Here is a 19158-nt window from a genome sequence, read left to right on the forward strand (position 1 = left end):
CTGGCTGACACTGACGGCGGCGGTGCACAAATGCTGCGCAGCTAGCGCCATTCGACGGCCAACACCGCGGTTCCTGGTGTGTCCGCTGTGCCGTGCGTGTGATCATTGCTTGTACAGCCCTCTCGCAGTGTCCGGAGCAAGTATGGTGGGTCTGACACACCGGTGTCAATGTGTTCTTTTTTCCATTTCCAGGAGTGTATAATAATGTTTTCTCCGTACGGGAAATCCCACAGGCACTGTTTTGGTCTTGCTCATCCGTCGCAGGACCAGATGGTATCCACATCAGAATGTTGCTGCATTTATCATACCATAGTCTGCGTTACCTCCTTCGCGTTTATAATCGAATTTCAACCGACAGTACTTATCCCAGAGGATGGCGGGAAGCTAGCGTTATTACTGTTCCGAAACCTGGAAAGGACAAACATCTCCCCTCTAGCTATCGCCCCATTTCGCTCACGAGTAGTGTGTGTAAGGTTTTGGAGCGTATGGTGAATAGCCGTTTAGCCTGGTGGCTGGAGTCCCGAAGCCTTTTAACACCTGCCCAATGTAGTTTCCGAAAGCATCGTTCTGCAGTTGATCATCTTGTTGCTCTCTCCACTTATATCATGAATAATTTTCTCAGGAAACGCCAAACGGTAGCAATATGTTTTGATCTGGAGAGAGCATGCGGTACCTGTTGGAGGACAGGCATCCTCCGCACACTGTTCTCTTGGGGCTTTCGAGGTCGGCTGCCCCTTTTTATTTGTGAATTTATGGCAGAGCGCACATTAAAAGTGCGGGTGAACACTACTCTGTCCCGTACTTTCTCCCAAGAAAACGGGGTACCCCAGGCCTCCGTGCTAAATGTTGTACTGTTTGCCTTCGCCATAAATGCAGTTATGGATTGTCTCCTTCCCGATGTCTGGGGCTCCCTCTTTGTGGACGCTTTTGCGATCTACTACAGCTCTCAACGGACCAGCCTTCTTGAACGCCGTGTTCAAGGATGTCTTGATCGCCTCCACTCTTGTAGCATCGAAACCGGCTTCCGCTTTTCTCCCAGTAAGACCGTCTGTGTCAATTTTTGGCGTCGTACGGAGCTTCTTCCGTCGTCCCTACATCTAGGCCCTGTCGACCTTCCGTTCACGGACGTCGCTAAATTCTTGGGTCTCATGTTTGACAGAAAACTGTGCTGGTCATTCCACGTTTCCTATCTTTCGGCTCGCTGTCTGCGATCCGTGAACACCCTCCGTTTAATGAATGGTACTTCCTGGGGAGCGGACCGAGTGGTCCTTCTCCGCCTCTATCGCGCCTTGGTGCGAAATTGGACTATGGAAGCATAGTTTACTCCTCTGCTCGGCCGTCTATTCTTCGGCTTCTTGACTCTGTCCACCACAGTGGATTGCGTTTAGCGTCTGGAGCTTTTTACACCAGCCCTGTGGAAAGCCTTTATGCTGAGACTGATGAACCTCCGCTGTCCAATCGGCGAGCTGTACTTCTGAGTCGTTATGCTAGCCATCTGTCTTCCATGCCTGCTAATCCGGCCCATGAACTTTTTTTCGACGCCTCCTTGGATTTGGGGTATGCAGGCCTCCCTTCCTCTCTACTACCACCGGGAGTACGCTTCCATCAACTGCTACATTCTCTTTCCTTCCACTTTCCTGCAACTTTCTTGACAACTGGGGGTACAGTACCGCCTTGGCTCCGCCCCCGGACCTGCCTGCTCCGTGACCTTTGTCAGCTTCCCAAGGATGGTACCCCATCTCTCGTTTGTCGTCGGGCATTTGCTGGTCTATGCGCACAAATGAAGGATGCCGCATTTATTTACACTGACGGATGAAAAACATCATTTGGTGTTGGGAGTGCCTGTATCGTTGGCGACACACCTAATCGATTTCGGCTTCCCGGGCAGTGTTCGGTTTTTACTGCGGAGCTTTACGCTGTTCTCCAAGCTTTCCAATGCATCCGTCGCCATCAGCGGATACAGTATATTAAATGCTCAGATTCGCTCAGCTCTCTCCTCAGTCTCCAAGCTCTTTATCCTGTCTACCCTATGGTCCACCAGGTTCAGGACTGCCTCTGGATTCCAGGACACGTTGGTATCAGTGGAAACGCTGTGGCCGATATAGTGGACAAGGCTGCAGTCTTTCTTCTTCAGCCTGCTGTTCGCATGGTTCCCTTCGCCGATTTACAGAGTGTTTTATGTCGTCGTGTTGCTTTTTTATGGCACGCACATTGGTCTACACTTCCCAATAATAAATTTCGGGACGTGAAAGCTCTTCCCTGTGCTTGGACCTCTTCCTCCCTTACTCGTCGTCGGGAGGAGGTAATTTTAACTAGACTCCGGATAGGGCACTGTCTTTTTAGCCATCGACATCTTTTAAGTGGCGATCCTCCCCCGCTTTGTCCCCACTTCTCTCAACTGTGGACGGTGAGACACCTTTTAACTGAGTGCCCTATTTTACTCCGCTACGCGCCCGTCTACAGCTGTCGCCTGATATACACTCCTGGAAATTGAAATAAGAACACCGTGAATTCATTGTCCCAGGAAGGGGAAACTTTATTGACACATTCCTGGGGTCAGATACATCACATGATCACACTGACAGAACCACAGGCACATAGACACAGGCAACAGAGCATGCACAATGACGGCACTAGTACAGTGTATATCCACCTTTCGCAGCAATGCAGGCTGCTATTCTCCCATGGAGACGATCGTAGAGATGCTGGATGTAGTCCTGTGGAACGGCTTGCCATGCCATTTCCACCTGGCGCCTCAGTTGGACCAGCGTTCGTGCTGGACGTGCAGACCGCGTGAGACGACGCTTCATCCAGTCCCAAACATGCTCAATGGGGGACAGATCCGGAGATCTTGCTGGCCAGGGTAGTTGACTTACACCTTCTAGAGCACGTTGGGTGGGACGTGATACATGCGGACGTGCATTGTCCTGTTGGAACAGTAAGTTCCCTTGCCGGTCTAGGAATGTTAGAACGATGGGTTCGATGACGGTTTGGATGTACCGTGCACTATTCAGTGTCCCCTCGACGATCACCAGTGGTGTACGGCCAGTGTAGGAGATCGCTCCCCACACCATGATGCCGGGTGTTGGCCCTGTGTGCCTCGGTCGTATGCAGTCCTGATTGTGGCGCTCACCTGCACGGCGCCAAACACACATACGACCATCATTGGCTCCAAGGCAGAAGCGACTCTCATCGCTGAAGACGACACGTCTCCATTCGTCCCTCCATTCACGCCTGTCGCGACACCACTGGAGGAGGGCTGCACGATGTTGGGGCGTGAGCGGAAGACGGCCTAACGGTGTGCGGGACCGTAGCCCATCTTCATGGAGACGGTTGCGAATGGTCCTCGCCGATACCCCAGGAGCAACAGTGTCCCTAATTTGCTGGGAAGTGGCGGTGAGGTCCCCTACGGCACTGCGTAGGATCCTACGGTCTTGGCGTGCATCCGTGCGTCGCTGCGGTCCGGTCCCAGGTCGACGGGCACGTGCACCTTCCGCCGACCACTGGCGACAACATCGATGTACTGTGGAGACCTCACGCCCCACGTGTTGAGCAATTCGGCGGTACGTCCACCCGGCCTCCCGCATGCCCACTATACGCCCTCGCTCAAAGTCCGTCAACTGCACATACGGTTCACGTCCACGCTGTCGCGGCATGCTACCAGTGTTAAAGACTGCGATGGAGCTCCGTATGCCACGGCAAACTGGCTGACACTGACGGCGGCGGTGCACAAATGCTGCGCAGCTAGCGCCATTCGACGGCCAACACCGCGGATCCTGGTGTGTCCGCTGTGCCGTGCGTGTGATCATTGCTTGTACAGCCCTCTCGCAGTGTCCGGAGCATGTATGGTGGGTCTGACACACCGGTGTCAATGTGTTCTTTTTTCCATTTCCAGGAGTGTATCTTCCATTTTAGCATATGACACGCGCTCAGCTGATCGCGTCCTCGAGTTTATTAGTGTCAGTGAGATGACGTCGGACATTTGAAGCTCTTTTTGGGGAAAACAACCCCCTCCCCCCTTCTATAGTGGTTTTCTAAGCTGTCCTTCTGTTTTTTAGTTTCCCCCTTTTTGAGTTTCGCTCCCATTGCTGCTAATTTCCAATTTTTTTTTTTTTTGCCTTTCCCTAAGCCACAGACCAGGTGCTAATGACCGTAGCAGTTTTGCGCCCTAAAACCATAACAAAAAAAAACCGAAATGGAACAAAATTGTGTCACCTATAATTATAGACATTATTACGAAGTTGTAACAAATAAGCCGGCAGTAATAGCAACAAATTTCTTGTGTATTCCAGGGCGCAGTGGCATCTTCCATAATGAAATAGTAGACAGCTTAGCGAAGCGAGCGACTGACTTTGGTGAAATACAAAATGACAGATTTCTTTGTCAAGAAATATGAGCGTAATCCATGAAAACTTCTGGGGCGAAACGACTGGCAGACGTAATGGGATTCGACTAAGATATCAAAAGGAGTACAATACGGACATCTGCAGGGAAAGTTGTGTTCTCCCCTTGGTTTACTGACTGGAATGAAATGGAAGTGAGCGTTTGGCGTCATTAGCCGCGAGGCCCCTTACGGGGCAGGTCCGGCCGCCTTGGTGCAGGTCTTACTACAGTCGACGCCACATTGGGCAACCTGTGCGCCGGATGGGGATGAAATGATGATGAAGACACAACACCTAGTCCTTGAGCGGAGAAAATCCACGACCCAGCCGCGAAGTGAACCGGGACCCGTAGGACGGCAATCTGTCACGCTTACCACTCAGCTATCGGGGCGGACGCTGATTGGAAAAGGAGCAAACGACTCATGGAAACGATTAGGCACATGCGCTTACATCATGTCAGATTCCAACTCGTCTGTTCCGAATGGAATTGAAGGAATCTCCATTAAGTGATTTTCGCAATGAAGAATGAGACGTGAGTCATCTACTGTTGTCGTTTACCAGGTACAAGACACAACAAAAACAGTTTATCAGTGCCACAGGAGGGTGGAAAACAGGAGGGATGAAAACGCGAATTTCGTCGAATAGTCTGAACAATTCGTAGTGGTTCCAACCTGTACTCGAGAGCAAAAATTGTGGTCGCGCTGCACTCGAAAAAGGTGTGATCAAGCTCAAAGCGGATGCAGCCCCACAATGTCCTTAGAAAAGGGTTGAAACGTCCGAGGGAGTCAGCAAGAATATCTTCGTGTTGTTCATCGCACTATGAACTGTCGTTTCCTACCGCGAAATGTGTAGGAAGCGACGCTGCAGGGAAAGGGGTGGTTCCATTAACGCCCATTATGCCTCCACCTGAGGCCTTTTCGTGTCAATTTTGAACAGCGGTGTTTCTGAAATGCTTACCTCGACCACCCATTGGAAAACCGGGTGATTTCAACAATTGCTGTCACGGTACTAACCTCCAGCACAAAGACGTCTACAGAAGGGGTGAAAAGTGGGTAAGAGGGACAGTGAAGACCTTCCCATAGTGTGATACATCCACGGGGAGGGGGGGGGGGGTTTGGGCAGAATTTTGGTGAAATTTGGTGCCAATGTCATATCATTAACTCACCTTACAGCACACAGGAACTACTGAGCTGTGGCCATTTTTTCACCTCCTTAGGGTAACTTCGCACGGTGCCACGCTGTTGCACCATTACAGAGAAAGATTTTAGGCACCTTTGAGACAAATTTCATACTTATGCGTCGCAATGGGAAGCTTTTAGGGGATATCGAAAAAGTGATTCTTTAATTCTGTTGCGCAGTGTACACTGAGATGACAAAAGTCATGGGAGAGCGATATGCACATACACAGATGGCGGCAGTGTCGCTTTCACAAGGTATAAGAGTGGGTTGCCTTGACGGAGCTGTCATTTGTACTACGTGAGTCATGTGAAAAGATTTCTGACGTGCTTATGGTCGCACGAAGGGAATTAATAGACTGCACGCAGAATGATAGTTGGAGCTAGATGCATGGGACATTTCGTTTCGGAAATCGTTAGGGAATTAAACATACCGAAATCCAAAATGTCAAGAGCGTACCGAGAGTACCAAATTTCAGGCATTACGTCTCGCGACGGACAAGAGAGTGGCCGACGGCTTCCGCTTAACGACCGAGAGCAGGGGCATTTGCGTACAGTTGTCTTTTGGTAAGAGCTAATGCTAGGGCTCGAGTGTGACGCATACCTCACGAAGCGCCGGCCGGGGTAGCCGAGCGGTTCTAGGCACTACAGTATGGAGCCGCGCGACCCCTACGGTCGCAGGTTCGACCCTGCCTCGGGCATGGATGTATGTTATGTCCTTCGGTTAGTTAAGTTTAAGTAGTTCTAAGCTCTAGGGGACTGATGACCTCAGAAGTTAATTCCCATAGTCCTCAGAGCCATTTGAACCATTTGAACCTCACGAAGCCATGGGTTCAAGTTGTCAAGAGGCACTGTGCAAGCTGGTGGTGGCTCCATAATGGTGTGAGCTGTGTTTAGATGGAATGTAGTGGGTCCTGGTTATGGTCGGCTACTTGGAGACAATTTGCAGCTTCTCATAGACGTCATGTTCCCAAAGAACGGTGGAATTTTTATGGATGACAGTGTGTCCTTCCTCTGGTCCACAATTGTTCGCGATTGGCTTGAAGAACATTCTGGATAATTCGAGCAAATGATCTGGCCAGCCAGATAGCCCGACATTAATCCCATCGAACATTTATGGGACATAATCGAGAGGTCAATTCGTGCACAAAATCCTGCACCAGCAACACCTTCACAATTATGGACGGCTATAAAAGAAGCATGGTCCAATTTTTCTTTAGGGGACTTCTAACGACTTGAGCTCATGCCACGTCGAGTTGCTGCACTACGCCTTGCAAAAAGATGTCTGATACGATATTAGGAGGTATCCCATGACTTTTGTCATCTCAGTGTGAATGAAGTTGTAGATGTAGAGTTTAGCAACCACTTGATTATTTCGAAGTTTGCACATACCTTTTCTGATACTCAAAATAAAACTGCAGGGCCAGTTGTAGTGCAATATGAAATGTTGAGAAAACCAATTATTAAATCTAAAGAATAATTCCTAAAACATTTTAACCGAATTGGTCGAAAGAAGAGAGACAGTCATCAATTCTTCCGAGACACCAAAAAGGAATTGCACACACCCAGTAATCAACGGCATTCACCAGTTGCACCGGAAAGTCTTTTTAGAGCATGATCAACTGTCCAGAGAGTTATAAAGCCATTTGCAGAATGTGTTCAGAAAACAGTATAACGCGTGACAACCTGGCTCTCTAGAGCAGACAGAACAGGAGGTCTTTGTGAGCAATTAGCAGCTAATAGAGTGAAGTAACTGGTATAGGTATGCGTATTCTATTACAGAAATATGTAAATAGGCATAATACTGCGTTGCTGCCGGCAACGCCTATGTAAGACAACAAGTGGCTGGCACAGTTGTCAGATCGGTTACTGCTGCTGCAATGGCAGGTTATCAAGATTTAACTGAGTTCGAACGTGGTCTTACAGTCGGCGCACGAGAGATGGGACACAGCATCTCCGAGGTAGCGATGAAGTGAGGATTTTCCCGGACGACCATTTCACGAGTAGCATGAATATAAGAAATTCGGTAAAACATCAAATCTCCCACTTCGATGCTTCCAGAAAAAGATCCTGCAAGAACGGGACCAACGACGACTGAAGAGAATCGTTCAGCGTGACGGAAGTGCAACCTTTCTGTAAATTGCTGCAGATTTCAATGCTGGGCCATCAACAATTGTCAGCGTCCGGACCATTCGACGAAACATCATCGATATGGGCTTTCAGAACCGAAGGCTCACTCATGTACTCTTGATGACTGTACCACACAAAGCTTTACGCCTCGCCTGTGCCCGTCAACACCGACATTGGACTGTGGATGACTGGAGACATGTTGCCAGGTCGGACGAGTCTCGTTTCAAATTCTATCGAGCGGATAGACGTGTACGGTTATGGAGAAAACCTCATGAAACCACGGAGCCTGCAATGCAACAACGGACCGTTCAAGCTGGTGGAGGTTCTGTAATGGTGTACGGTGTGTGCAGTTGGAGTGATAGGATCCCTGATACGTCTAGATACGACTCTGACAGATTACACGTATGTAACCATACTGTCTGATCACCTGCATCCATTCATGTCCATTGTGCAATCCGACGGACTTGGGCACTTCGAGCAGGACAATGCGACACCCCGCAAGTTCAGAATTGCTACAAAGTGGCTCCAGGAACGCACGTTTTAGTTTAAACACTTTCGCTGGCCGCCAAACTCCCCAGACATGTACTTTATTGAGAATATCTGGGATGTCTTGCAACGTGCTGTTGAGAAGAGATATCCACCCCCTCGTACTCTTAAGAATTTATGGACAGCCCTGCAGGATTCATGGTGTCAGTTCCTTCCAGAACTACTTCAGACGTTAGTCGAGTCCATGCCACGTCGTGTTGCGGCACTTCTGCATGCTCGCGGAGGCCCTACACGATATTAGGTAGGTGTACCACTTTCTTTGGCTCTTCAGTGTAATAGGTCTCTTTTATGAGAGTGGAACGGACTATGCCACGACCAGGAAATACAATAACATGTAAAAATCGTAATTGAGAGTTATTTAATATTTCCTGGTTTCATTACAATCTATCAACTGCTGTTTGTCAACTACAAATGATGTCCAGGACGCTGGAGAGTTAATGACAAGTGATACATTTCTATTTATTCATTTCGTTTGTGCATGACTTGATTTTATACCGCCGAAATTGCGATTAGCGATATAGTTCTCCGTTTTAAAGAGCTAGTGAGGGTCTCGACTTCATATTGGACAAGAAACTAGTAAGAACAATTTGATAATATTCAGTCATTGTTAAGTGCATCACTAGTCGAGGTTGTGGAACAAGCAGGTTTCCCCTCTCACTATTTTTATAATGCCTTCTCCCAAATCCGGTCGGATTATAAAAGGGGTATCTATAGACCAGCACGATCGTCTCATTAATGTTGGAAGGCGTCCGTCAAGGGGGCATTAGGGTCTTTATAATGCCTTCTCCCAAATCCGATCGGATTATAAAAGGGGTATCTATAGACCAGCACGATCGTCTCATTAAAGTATGTTGGAAGGTGTCCGTCAAGGGGGCATTAGGGCGGTGATGCCCACAGCAGATGGTATCGCAACGCCGACGGGGACAGGCTCAGACCCGTTGTTGTCCTCCAGCGTCGACGCAAAACCTTAGCCGAAGTTATACAGTGGTGGTCACACCGTGCTAAGGTCACATTACGAGGAGTAGCAACTGTCCGTCACCGTATACGAACCTCTTGTCTACTGATTCCATACACCAGGAAATGTCGTCGGCGAGAGCGTCTTTAGTTTATTTCTTCGTTAGAAACTGATAATAGGGCTCTAATTTTACTCTGGTTGGCAGAACTATGCATTTTTTACGTTGAATACAGCACAGTTTCTTACTCCACAGTTAACTGTTTATTTGTGTGCTTGTATGTGTGTATTGTCTTTAGTACTGTTGCCAACACTGCCACTAGTTTTTCATTGATCTATATCTTGTTTTGTTTCTCCGTAGTTAATTAGCTGTGTGTTACTCTAATTATGTTACTATGTATCGAAATACTATATAAGACTAATGAAGGAACAATTATGGAGGTTTTCTACGGTGTGTACGAGAGGGGAAGAAGCATAGATGAGTGGACATAAGTGCATAGTAATGGAATGGAGAGAGAGAGTTGGAGGAATAACGTTGGGGGCAAGAAGTGAAATGGGACTGGGGGGGGGGGGGGGGGGGTTTGAGTGACAGAGGACAGAGGGTGAAAGCTGGAAAAAGGCCCTTTTCTCTTTCATGTGGTTTCTTCAAATATACTATGTAGTGTCTGGTTTAATTGGTCATTGAGCAACTGTTTATTTTGGTTGTTTGATTTGTGGGAGGGAATCAGACAACGAGATCATCGGTCACAGTGGATTAGGGAAGCATGGGGAAGGAAATCGGCCGTGCCCTTTCAAAGGACCCATCCCGGCATTTGCGTGGAGCGATTCAGGGAAATCACGGAACATCTAAATCGGGACGGCCGGGTGCGGGTTTGAGCTGTCGTCCTCCTGAATGGGAGTCCAGTGTGCTTCACCACTGCATCACCTCGCTCGGTGCTTATTTTCTGTTACTGCTTTGTGTATTTGGAAATTTCCTTGGAAAGGGAGAAGTTGTCTGTTTTTACTGATTCTTACGATGTTCATATCTTTTTCAGTTGTCCTTGGCTGTGGTGTCCCTGTTTAAGATGGTTTACAAATGTTAAATAAATATCCTCAGCAATTATAAAGTAACTAAGGACAATATGGGCACGAAAATGAAAACTTTTGACATTCGGTCGACGATGATATGAGTTCGGACGATGTGTAAGCCCAAATTTGTGGAAGGATCGAAAAGGAAATCATCTCTGTCCTTTTTAAAGTGGCCATCACGAAATTTAGAATTTAGTAAACAACTAATAACTGAAATATGGGTGGCCTATGGGGTATCTAAGTCACCGTCCTCTTGAATTCGGCGATTAGTGTAAATAGAACACTATTTCAGTTAGAGGACGGAGAAATGAATCGGCCATGGTCTTGTTACAGTAACTATCCCACCATTCACCTGGAATGGCTAACGAGAACACAGAAAAATGTGAATAAGGTCGACTAGAAGAGGATTTGAGAACTTGAAAATTCTTATCTATCTATGTCTGAAAATATTAAAATATTCCAAGCTGAATTATCGCCAAAACATTATTTTCAAAGGACGAGAAAACCAACTAAAAATCATGTTCAGGCTAACAGATAATAGAGGGAAACCGCTTATTTTTCAGCGCTTGGATTCCAGGGATTATTTAACTTCTTCCCTCACGGTCTGTCACTCCATACGTTACATTAAACCGAGAGGCCTAGAAGTTAACTACATCTGCATGCAACGAATGTTTCAGATGTGCACTGTTATATGAAATAGCTCGACGCGAAGTATGCAATGGGAGTATTTACTCACGTGTTTTGTTTGTTAGACAAATCTGATCCGAAAATTTCCACTGATAGGCAAAATAAAAGTATAACGGTGATTTCATTCTTGATTTTTACATTTAAAATTTTCCCATACAGTATGACTTTTTGTTTTACATACAACACGAACTCTCCATTTTGAAACCCTATTAACCGAAATTCTCAGCATATTTAATTCTTTTTACGAGTCTGGGCAGGTAGTGAGGAAGGCTACTGTTTCCCGCGACACATAGAGATTTATTATGTCAATTCACAGAACAACGCATTTAGACAAGAACTAAAACGGGTTAGTTAAGAATATTTTACTATCAACGTTAGACTGTAGTCCAAAGCCATCACGCCTTTGTTTATGAAGCTCGCATTTTATTGATCGCTTGTTGTGAGCGTAAAATATTGAAATAATGGGTCGGGAATGTCGGTGAAGTTGAGCTGACTCTCTCGTGACAGAACCGCTTTCAGAGTATTGCCTTCGTTTTATGGGCAATGAATTTCAGGTGCAGTCTGAGGGTTTTACGACTGCCAGAAACTATGCGCGTTCTCGCCATTAACAAGGATCCTTTCGCTGTCAAACTGCGGACTTCAGTACGCCGTTTCTTTTCTGATCTTTAAAAGAATGTTACTGTGAGGTCAAAATTTTTACAATTTGCTTTTCGTGCAACGATCCATTTCTAGAATTAGTCGAGAAACTGTATTACCTTAAAATTGAATTTAAAAATTTGTCACTTTTCATGGTGCTTGATAACGAAAAAAATCCCAAATTTAATAAAGGTGGTGACACAAGTTAATGTATACGTGTACTACATTGTCTCGATTTCGCCATATAAAACCAATCACCAAACTGGCATGTGACACATACTTCTAACGCAAAATTGTGCTAAACTGGGTAAATCGAATGAATTTAAGTATCATATTTTGTAATTATCAAAATCCTCAAGATGGACACGCGTGCGTGGGTATTTATGTTTCAGTCATTCAGTCTGCTAGCGTGTGCTGAGATTTGAACCACTTGATTAAATAGTCAACATATATCTATATACACTGTTGAGGAACTGAACTACGAAAAACTTTTTTGTTGGAGAGGGATTGCTCCTGATGCCAAGACAATGGAATAATGTGAGGTTCCACATGACTGGGATGTCGTCAGACTACTTACCTGCCACCTGTGTGAAAGCTGAATCCTGGATGGGCAAGAGACACCATATCTGTACATTTGATATATCCCAGTTCGTTTGTGCACCAATCGTGGAATAGTCCTTCACCTACGTTGCAAATCGTTATGCTCTTAATTTAACTCGGCGTCATGTGAGTATTCGAAAAAACCTGCAGCCACCTGAGTAAGCTGTCTACTATGGTGGATGGTAACAGCGCATGAAAACACTCATAATTCAATACTGTGCAACAACTGGTGAGCAGCCACACCATACACAACAACCTCTTCGCTGTGAAAAAGGGCCGGCCGCGGTGGTCTAGCGGTTCTAGGCGCTCAGTCGGGAACCGCGCGACTGCTACGGTCGCAGGTTCGAATCCTGCCTTGGGCATGGATGTGCGTGATGTCCTTAGATTAGTTAGGTTTAAGTAGTTCTAAGTTCTAGGGGACTGATGACCATAGATGTTAAGTCCCATAGTGCTCAGATCCATTTTTTTGTGAAAAAGGTACTACTATACCTCCTGTGTACCTCATCTGCTCACTACACATTAATGGGAAAAAGAGATTAGCATGGGCCCGGTAAACCATTGAAAGTTTAAGCACTGCAAAAGGTAGCGTTGCCTAGTGAATTGCGATACCCATTAGTACACACTAATGGCTGTGTAGCTCTATCCCGAGCGAACGATTGATGGACCTACTGCTCGATGATATGCATAGGTTTGTTTCGCCTGAAATACCCTGCAGGCGCGGCCTGTACCCTCAGAAAGTCAATGTACTTCTCACTTCCTTTCGAAATGTGTCATAATGTTCAGAAGAACAATTTACGAACATAAATGTTCCTACGTGGATCTGCAAGTTACGTGATGTCAGTCATACTGATCATATCTGAATCTGGGAGGTCATCAAGCTACTTATGCGTGCCTAGGGCGTAGCTGCTGCAAACTCGATGAGTTGTAAGCTGCTTCCATGACGGTGAGGGCGTTACACACCACTATCTTATAGATATCCATCTCTCGTTAAATTGTTCTTGAGTGTTTTCACAGACGCAAAGCGTTATTTTTGTGCACCCATTCACATACTCCACATTATTGAGAAATGTAAGAACCGTGATAAGTTCATCGGACAAGATGTTAGTCACCGTCTTAAATGATCATAGTCGAACACTGTAGATGGGGGAGAATTGGTATCTAGCGGTCCTGTAGCCCTCCACAGCTGACGTAATTTACGGCAAGGAAGTGGTGTGTATGAATCAACCGTTTTATGCAATCAGCGCAGTGTGCTGAGTGGGCGTGAATAGGTGACAGAATGACTGAAAATATGTCTTGTTTCAACGTACCCGTGACTACGCCGTGAACGAAATTACCCGACTCGTTGCTGTATCAACTTGGATTGTCCAGAGTAGCTAAAGGGGCGGCCTGCCACTTGCAGTCTGTATCACGGTGCCGTAAAAGGATCCTTATTGAACGGCCTAAAGACTGGTGCCACGTCTTGACAATGACAGTGTTTCAAACCAGACACGAAATGCCGCTGTCAGTGAATGCAGGTCCATCCGAATCAGTTTCGGAGTCAGCACTGCAAAGGGTACTGCATGACTTTCAAAATGATGCAGCACAGCAATCAGTCGTACTTTCCTTTCATGTTTTATTAAAGCAAGTCTAGATTTCGGCTAACGACTAGTCATCATCAGTGCTGGAAAATACATGAAGTACGTAGTCAGACGATAGTATAAAATGTTACATATTTGTGTTAAAGAATAATAAAATAATTGGCTCACAAGGAGAGAATCTGAAATTGTTTACATCTTCTATATTTACTGTTCAATGTGGCAGTACGTCAGACAGCAACGTAAATAATTTTACTTGTATTTTCTTTGGGGTTATTCCTATGCAGATTTGAAGCTTTTTTAGTACACACCAAAACTCTGAGTGTCACATATTACGTAGTTCATACATATGGCCCAATACGGCCAACCGATGTGTTCTCCGCAAAGCCTACCTTCAATATACAGTAGTCTTGAATGGACTGTGACGGAAGCCGGAACAACAGGGGACTTACGTACGAGCATATGTACTGCAACTGTGAAATAATGGTATGTAATCTAATGTATAAGCGATATAGGTAATGCCACGAATTGTAGCTTTTTATACTATCACCTGACTATGTACTTCTTGTACTTTTTAACACTGATAATGCCGAGGCACCTGCCGAAATCTGGATTTGCTTTAACAATGCCTTAAAGGAAAGGACGACTGATTCCTGTGCTCCATCATTTTGAAAGTCGTATCACAGTCGTTGAGTGCATCCACATTCCTAATGGAGGTAACTTGATGGTACTGCACGAGATTGACATTTGGATTCGAATACCTCACGTAAGATCCCTACTTACACTAGGTCATAAAACTGCACATTTTCAAAGGGACAATAAACACAGAAACCGGACAGTCACTGGCTGCACGTGTATAGTGTGCCCAGATGAGTCACGATTTCACCACTTATGAAACGATTCAAGGCGTCTATGATACTGACTACCCGCTGAGACGTTTAATACGGACATGTATGGATGGTGTATTTCAGACCAGATGTGTATCTGTGATGTTTTGGGGATGTTTTTCGGACAGTGACTCAGGTTTACTCATTCAGATAATCGTGAACATGAACCAGCACGTTTATTTCATCAATATTCTCGGTCACCAAGTGTTATCCGTCTTGTACATATTCATTATCAGTACGTTGTGGACACTCCGTTCTTCCAAGATGACAACAGCCGTGTTCTAAGGTATGCACACACACGATTCTAGTTTGATGAACACTCAGGCATCCTATCGCACCTTTACTGGTACCTAATCAGCCGATCATAATCTAATAGAAAAAGCCTGTGACTTTTTGGAACAGCGGGCGGAATGTAGTAAGCACCACCCGTGCCATTTAGTATCTAACGGGATATTATCACAATGGGTGATTTTGGCTGAATATTACACACCTGAAGAAACTTATGAACTATCTTTCTTACCAAACTGAGGCCTTTGGAATGGCTAGAAATGGGTGCTTACAGGGCTTCAGCGTGATGTCTCCTGGGGATGACAAATTTTTGGTCGGATATGCTTACATGGGAATTAAAATTATTAACAAAATTTTTAGTGATAGGCCGTTTCGAATACGGATATTCGAATCACTCTTTTCACTGGTTTTCACTATCCGAACAGTTGACTGCTGGGCCTAACAATTTATTATCTCTCTGTCGAAGCAAACTTACGATTTGTTATTCACATAAATTTCAGTAAATTTAATCCTTTATTGAGTAATGTTACTCTGAAGCAACATGAAATTTGAACACTGTTTCCTGCAAGATTTTTTAAATTTTCATTCTTGGATAGGCTATGATGCTTACATGCAACTTTTAAACTTTCTGATCCATTGATATTCTGCTATCTCTGGCGCGAAACTTCTGAATAGTGTACATGGTTGGTTGACGGCGTGTAAGGTTATGTGAGCATCGGTTATCGGAGATGCAGTTCCGTTCGAATTTATGGAGCTGTTTTATCTTATAGAACGAAAAGTGTATATCAACGGGAACACGAAGGCTTGAAGGTGAGTCGTCATTCAGATATGTTAGCGAATTCATATCTGAAGGTTATAAAAATAAAGTGTGAGAAAAGTGTTGTCGCTTGTAGGCTACATTGCTATTGTATCGAGCTTTGTAGCGCGTGTGTAACGTTTGTAGTACTGTCATGAACTCTCATTTACAGAGTGCTAGAGGTGGAAGCAAACACATTTTATTGATAAAATAAAAGCCTCAGCATTGTTTTACCGCCAGAAGTCCCTTGTCACTCTGATTGTTGCCTGTAATCGTAACGAAGGTCGAGAATATGAACCATAGACCGTTCACAATATTGGCTTACTGGATATTCCTGATCTGATGTGGGATCTGATGAAGAACCCATGATTTTCTCAGGTACTAGCAACTAAATCGTTGCGACCGAGCGAGGCGGTGAAGTAGTTAGTACGCTGAACTTGCAATCGCCAGGACGAGGATTCAAATGCGCACCTGGCTATCCAAATCTAGGTTTTCTGTGATTTCCTAAATCGCTTCAGGAAAATGCTGGGATGATTACTTCGAAATGGCACAGTCGATTTCCTTCCCAATTTTCAAAATATTCCGAGCTTATGGACCGTCTCTAATGACCTCAATATCGACGGGACATTTAACCCTGACCTTCTTTTCTTCCTTCCACCCTGCCAAATCGTTGCAACTTCAGGCACCGGTAGTGGATCGCACAATAACAACCCAAAGACCAAACTCAATAAGAAGAGAGGCACTGCATTCATTTGGATACAGGTAAGTGGGGTTTGAAAATATTTTTAAAGCTGACGTGTCAGACATTGCTTATGATTTTATTCCTTGTGCGGGCAAAGGAGTGATGCCAGATGTTCAGAAGCGTAAAAGTCGTTTGGAGTTGGCGGGCAGGATGTACGACAAGTCTATAAGAAGAAGGAAACAGGAGCTCCTGCGACAATGAATGATGTGCCATATGACAGTCTTGGTCACAGACCCGAGTATCGGTCAAAGAGACGATGTCGGTGTTGCCCTCAGGGGTATTCGATGTAAAATGTGGAACTGTTCTGTGCTTTTTTCCAAAGAGGAATAGTTTTAAGACATTTCACACCAAATAAAGTAAAATTCAACCGTTTTTTTTATCCACAGGAACAACATTGAGGTATTTCATATCGTAGCAAGTATGCGCCTTTTATGGGCAATGTTGCTCTCAAGCAACATATTGAATTTCGAAAAAAATAAATGTTAGAACAACCCAAATCAATGTAAAATTGTTCACATGACTGCATACATCTAATTTAAGTATCATACGGTTTTTTATAGCATTTCTGTGTGTGACCAATAAGGGATTAAGGACACCTGTACTCTTCAGCGTTATCGTTAACTTAAGGGAATGCTGTAGACACCTCTTTTAATTGCGAATGGGAGTAGGAAGGCAGTTAGGTTGTCTCAGTCACGTCCTTTCAGACAAATGATATACCACTTCCAGTTAACGATATTATTATCAGAAGTAGCTGCGTAAGTTGTTTGTGAAGTAGTTGTAAAGTACGTGCAGTGGAAGGGCTGAGCTACCTGAGGTCAACGACCGCTCCCTTGGAGTCCCGGCAGGAAACATCTCGTGTCTGGTAGCCCACCTCCGCCTCGTAAGTGTAGTAGAAGTCCAGATCTTCCTCTTTCAAGATGTCGAAGGTCGGCGATCCACGATTGTGGTTGACCGGTTGCATGCTCCAGTAGCCCGACACTCGATAGTGGCCAACTTGATGTCGATCACTATTACGACCTGCGAAAGCAGAGGAAACAAAAATCTCAGTGTATCCTTTTAATTGCACTGCACTTTTGTTTTAGGTGCCACATAAAAGCCAACATCCTAATAAATTCAATACGAGGTTTTTCAACATTTACTAGATTCATTACACTGAATAATCTAAATTCTGTTTTTGTGTTAACAAGTGTTATCTTTAATATAGGTACAGAATACATTTTACAGTATTATACAATTATAGAATCTGGCCAGTGAGGTGCAATAGCAGGAGGAGGTCTTGTACTTTTGTACGATTTTCACACTATTTTATCTAGCCAGCCTACTAATAGAAGTTTAATATATTTCTTACTCAACTTTTAAATGATACCATTCAATGTTTTTGTACTGCAGTCTGTTTCTGAAGTTAAAAAAATTGCTCCGAAAAGTTAAGGTTTTCCCAAATGTGAAAATATGTTCCAGGAGATAGAGAAGATCCTAAGAAGAGCGGCGCGTTCATCACAGGGCTATTTGGTAAGCGTGATAGCGTTACGGAGATGTTTAGCAAACTCAAGTGGCAGACTCTGCAAGAGAGGCGCTCTGCATCGCGGTGTAGCTTGCTGTCCAGGTTTCGAGAGGGTGTGCTTCTGGATGAGGTATCGAATATATTGTTTCCCCCTACTTATACCTCCCTAGGAGAACATGAATGTAAAATTAGAGAGATTCGAGCGCGCACGGAGGCTTTCCGGTAGTCGTTCTTCCTGCGAACCATACGCGACTGGAACAGGAAGGGAGGTAATGACAGTGGCACGTAAAGTGCCCTACGCCACACAACGTTGGGTGGCTTGCGGAGTATAAATGTAGATGTAGATGTAGATACAAGACGGTCAAGTACCTAGGAACAAAAATATTCTACTGAAATTTAAAAGCGTTGTAATCGAGAATATCTCGTGAATTCCGTATTTAATAGTATATCTGTTATATTATTACTCTACTAAACCCCAACAATCAGTAAGTGGAATCAAATTAATCAGAAGTACTATCGAAAACCAGCTGCAAGTTAAGTACATTTTTAAGTTGAAGTTGTTGGAATCCTATACAAATTTCTGTTTTCAAGACGGAAGAAACTGTTAAGACATTAAAAAGATGCAGTTCATTTACTAATATCAAATGTTCCATGGTAAAAGACCTTCTGTTTCAAACTGCAAGATGTTGCATGACCGACAAAGTATGTCTCAAATGTCCACATGTGATATATTCCTAAAAATATATAGCATTTCACTCACCATGAAATTCTGTTATTCAACATGTTTCTACTGTTAAATAGGATAAGCACCTAGATATGTAATATGGTCTTTATCGTATCAATTAAACTACTGAATCGAGGTAGGTTGTTGAGGTTAATTGTAAGCTTAGTTCTTGCGTATTTTGAATAAAGGCACATTTTTAAATTTAAAGCAAAAATGGTTGAGACTGGAGAGGGAAGGTGTGTATTAACCGCGCAAACAAAGTTCACACTCCGCGCGGCATCTGATGTGAGCGACTGTATATGGCAAAGTCTTTTACGGTCATTCCCGGCAACTACCCCGCCTAGTGTCAACTAACAGCACTCGTTGTCCTTTGTTGACCTGTCTTTTGCGCTATGTCCCACAACTCTGATCTTCCGTTTCTCCTGAGTTTGGTATCTAAGATGCACATCGGTCGTTTTTCTGAACAACAC

General features: G+C 44.7%; 1 protein-coding gene across 7 annotated transcripts in view; it reads right to left on the reverse strand.

Moving 5' to 3' along the window:
• Positions 1–19158, reverse strand: part of LOC126470365 (thrombospondin type-1 domain-containing protein 7A-like) — a 1214159-nt gene that overhangs the window by 549705 nt on the left and 645296 nt on the right. For all 7 annotated transcript variants that reach the window (XM_050098173.1, XM_050098171.1, XM_050098172.1 and 4 more), the window contains one exon: positions 17273–17480. In XM_050098173.1, coding sequence (XP_049954130.1) covers positions 17273–17480 — 208 coding nt within the window. The remainder of the gene's footprint in view (positions 1–17272; positions 17481–19158) is intronic.

Source organism: Schistocerca serialis, chromosome 3 (genome assembly GCF_023864345.2).
Source record: "Schistocerca serialis cubense isolate TAMUIC-IGC-003099 chromosome 3, iqSchSeri2.2, whole genome shotgun sequence".
In the NCBI taxonomy this organism is placed as follows: Eukaryota; Metazoa; Arthropoda; class Insecta; order Orthoptera; family Acrididae; genus Schistocerca; species Schistocerca serialis.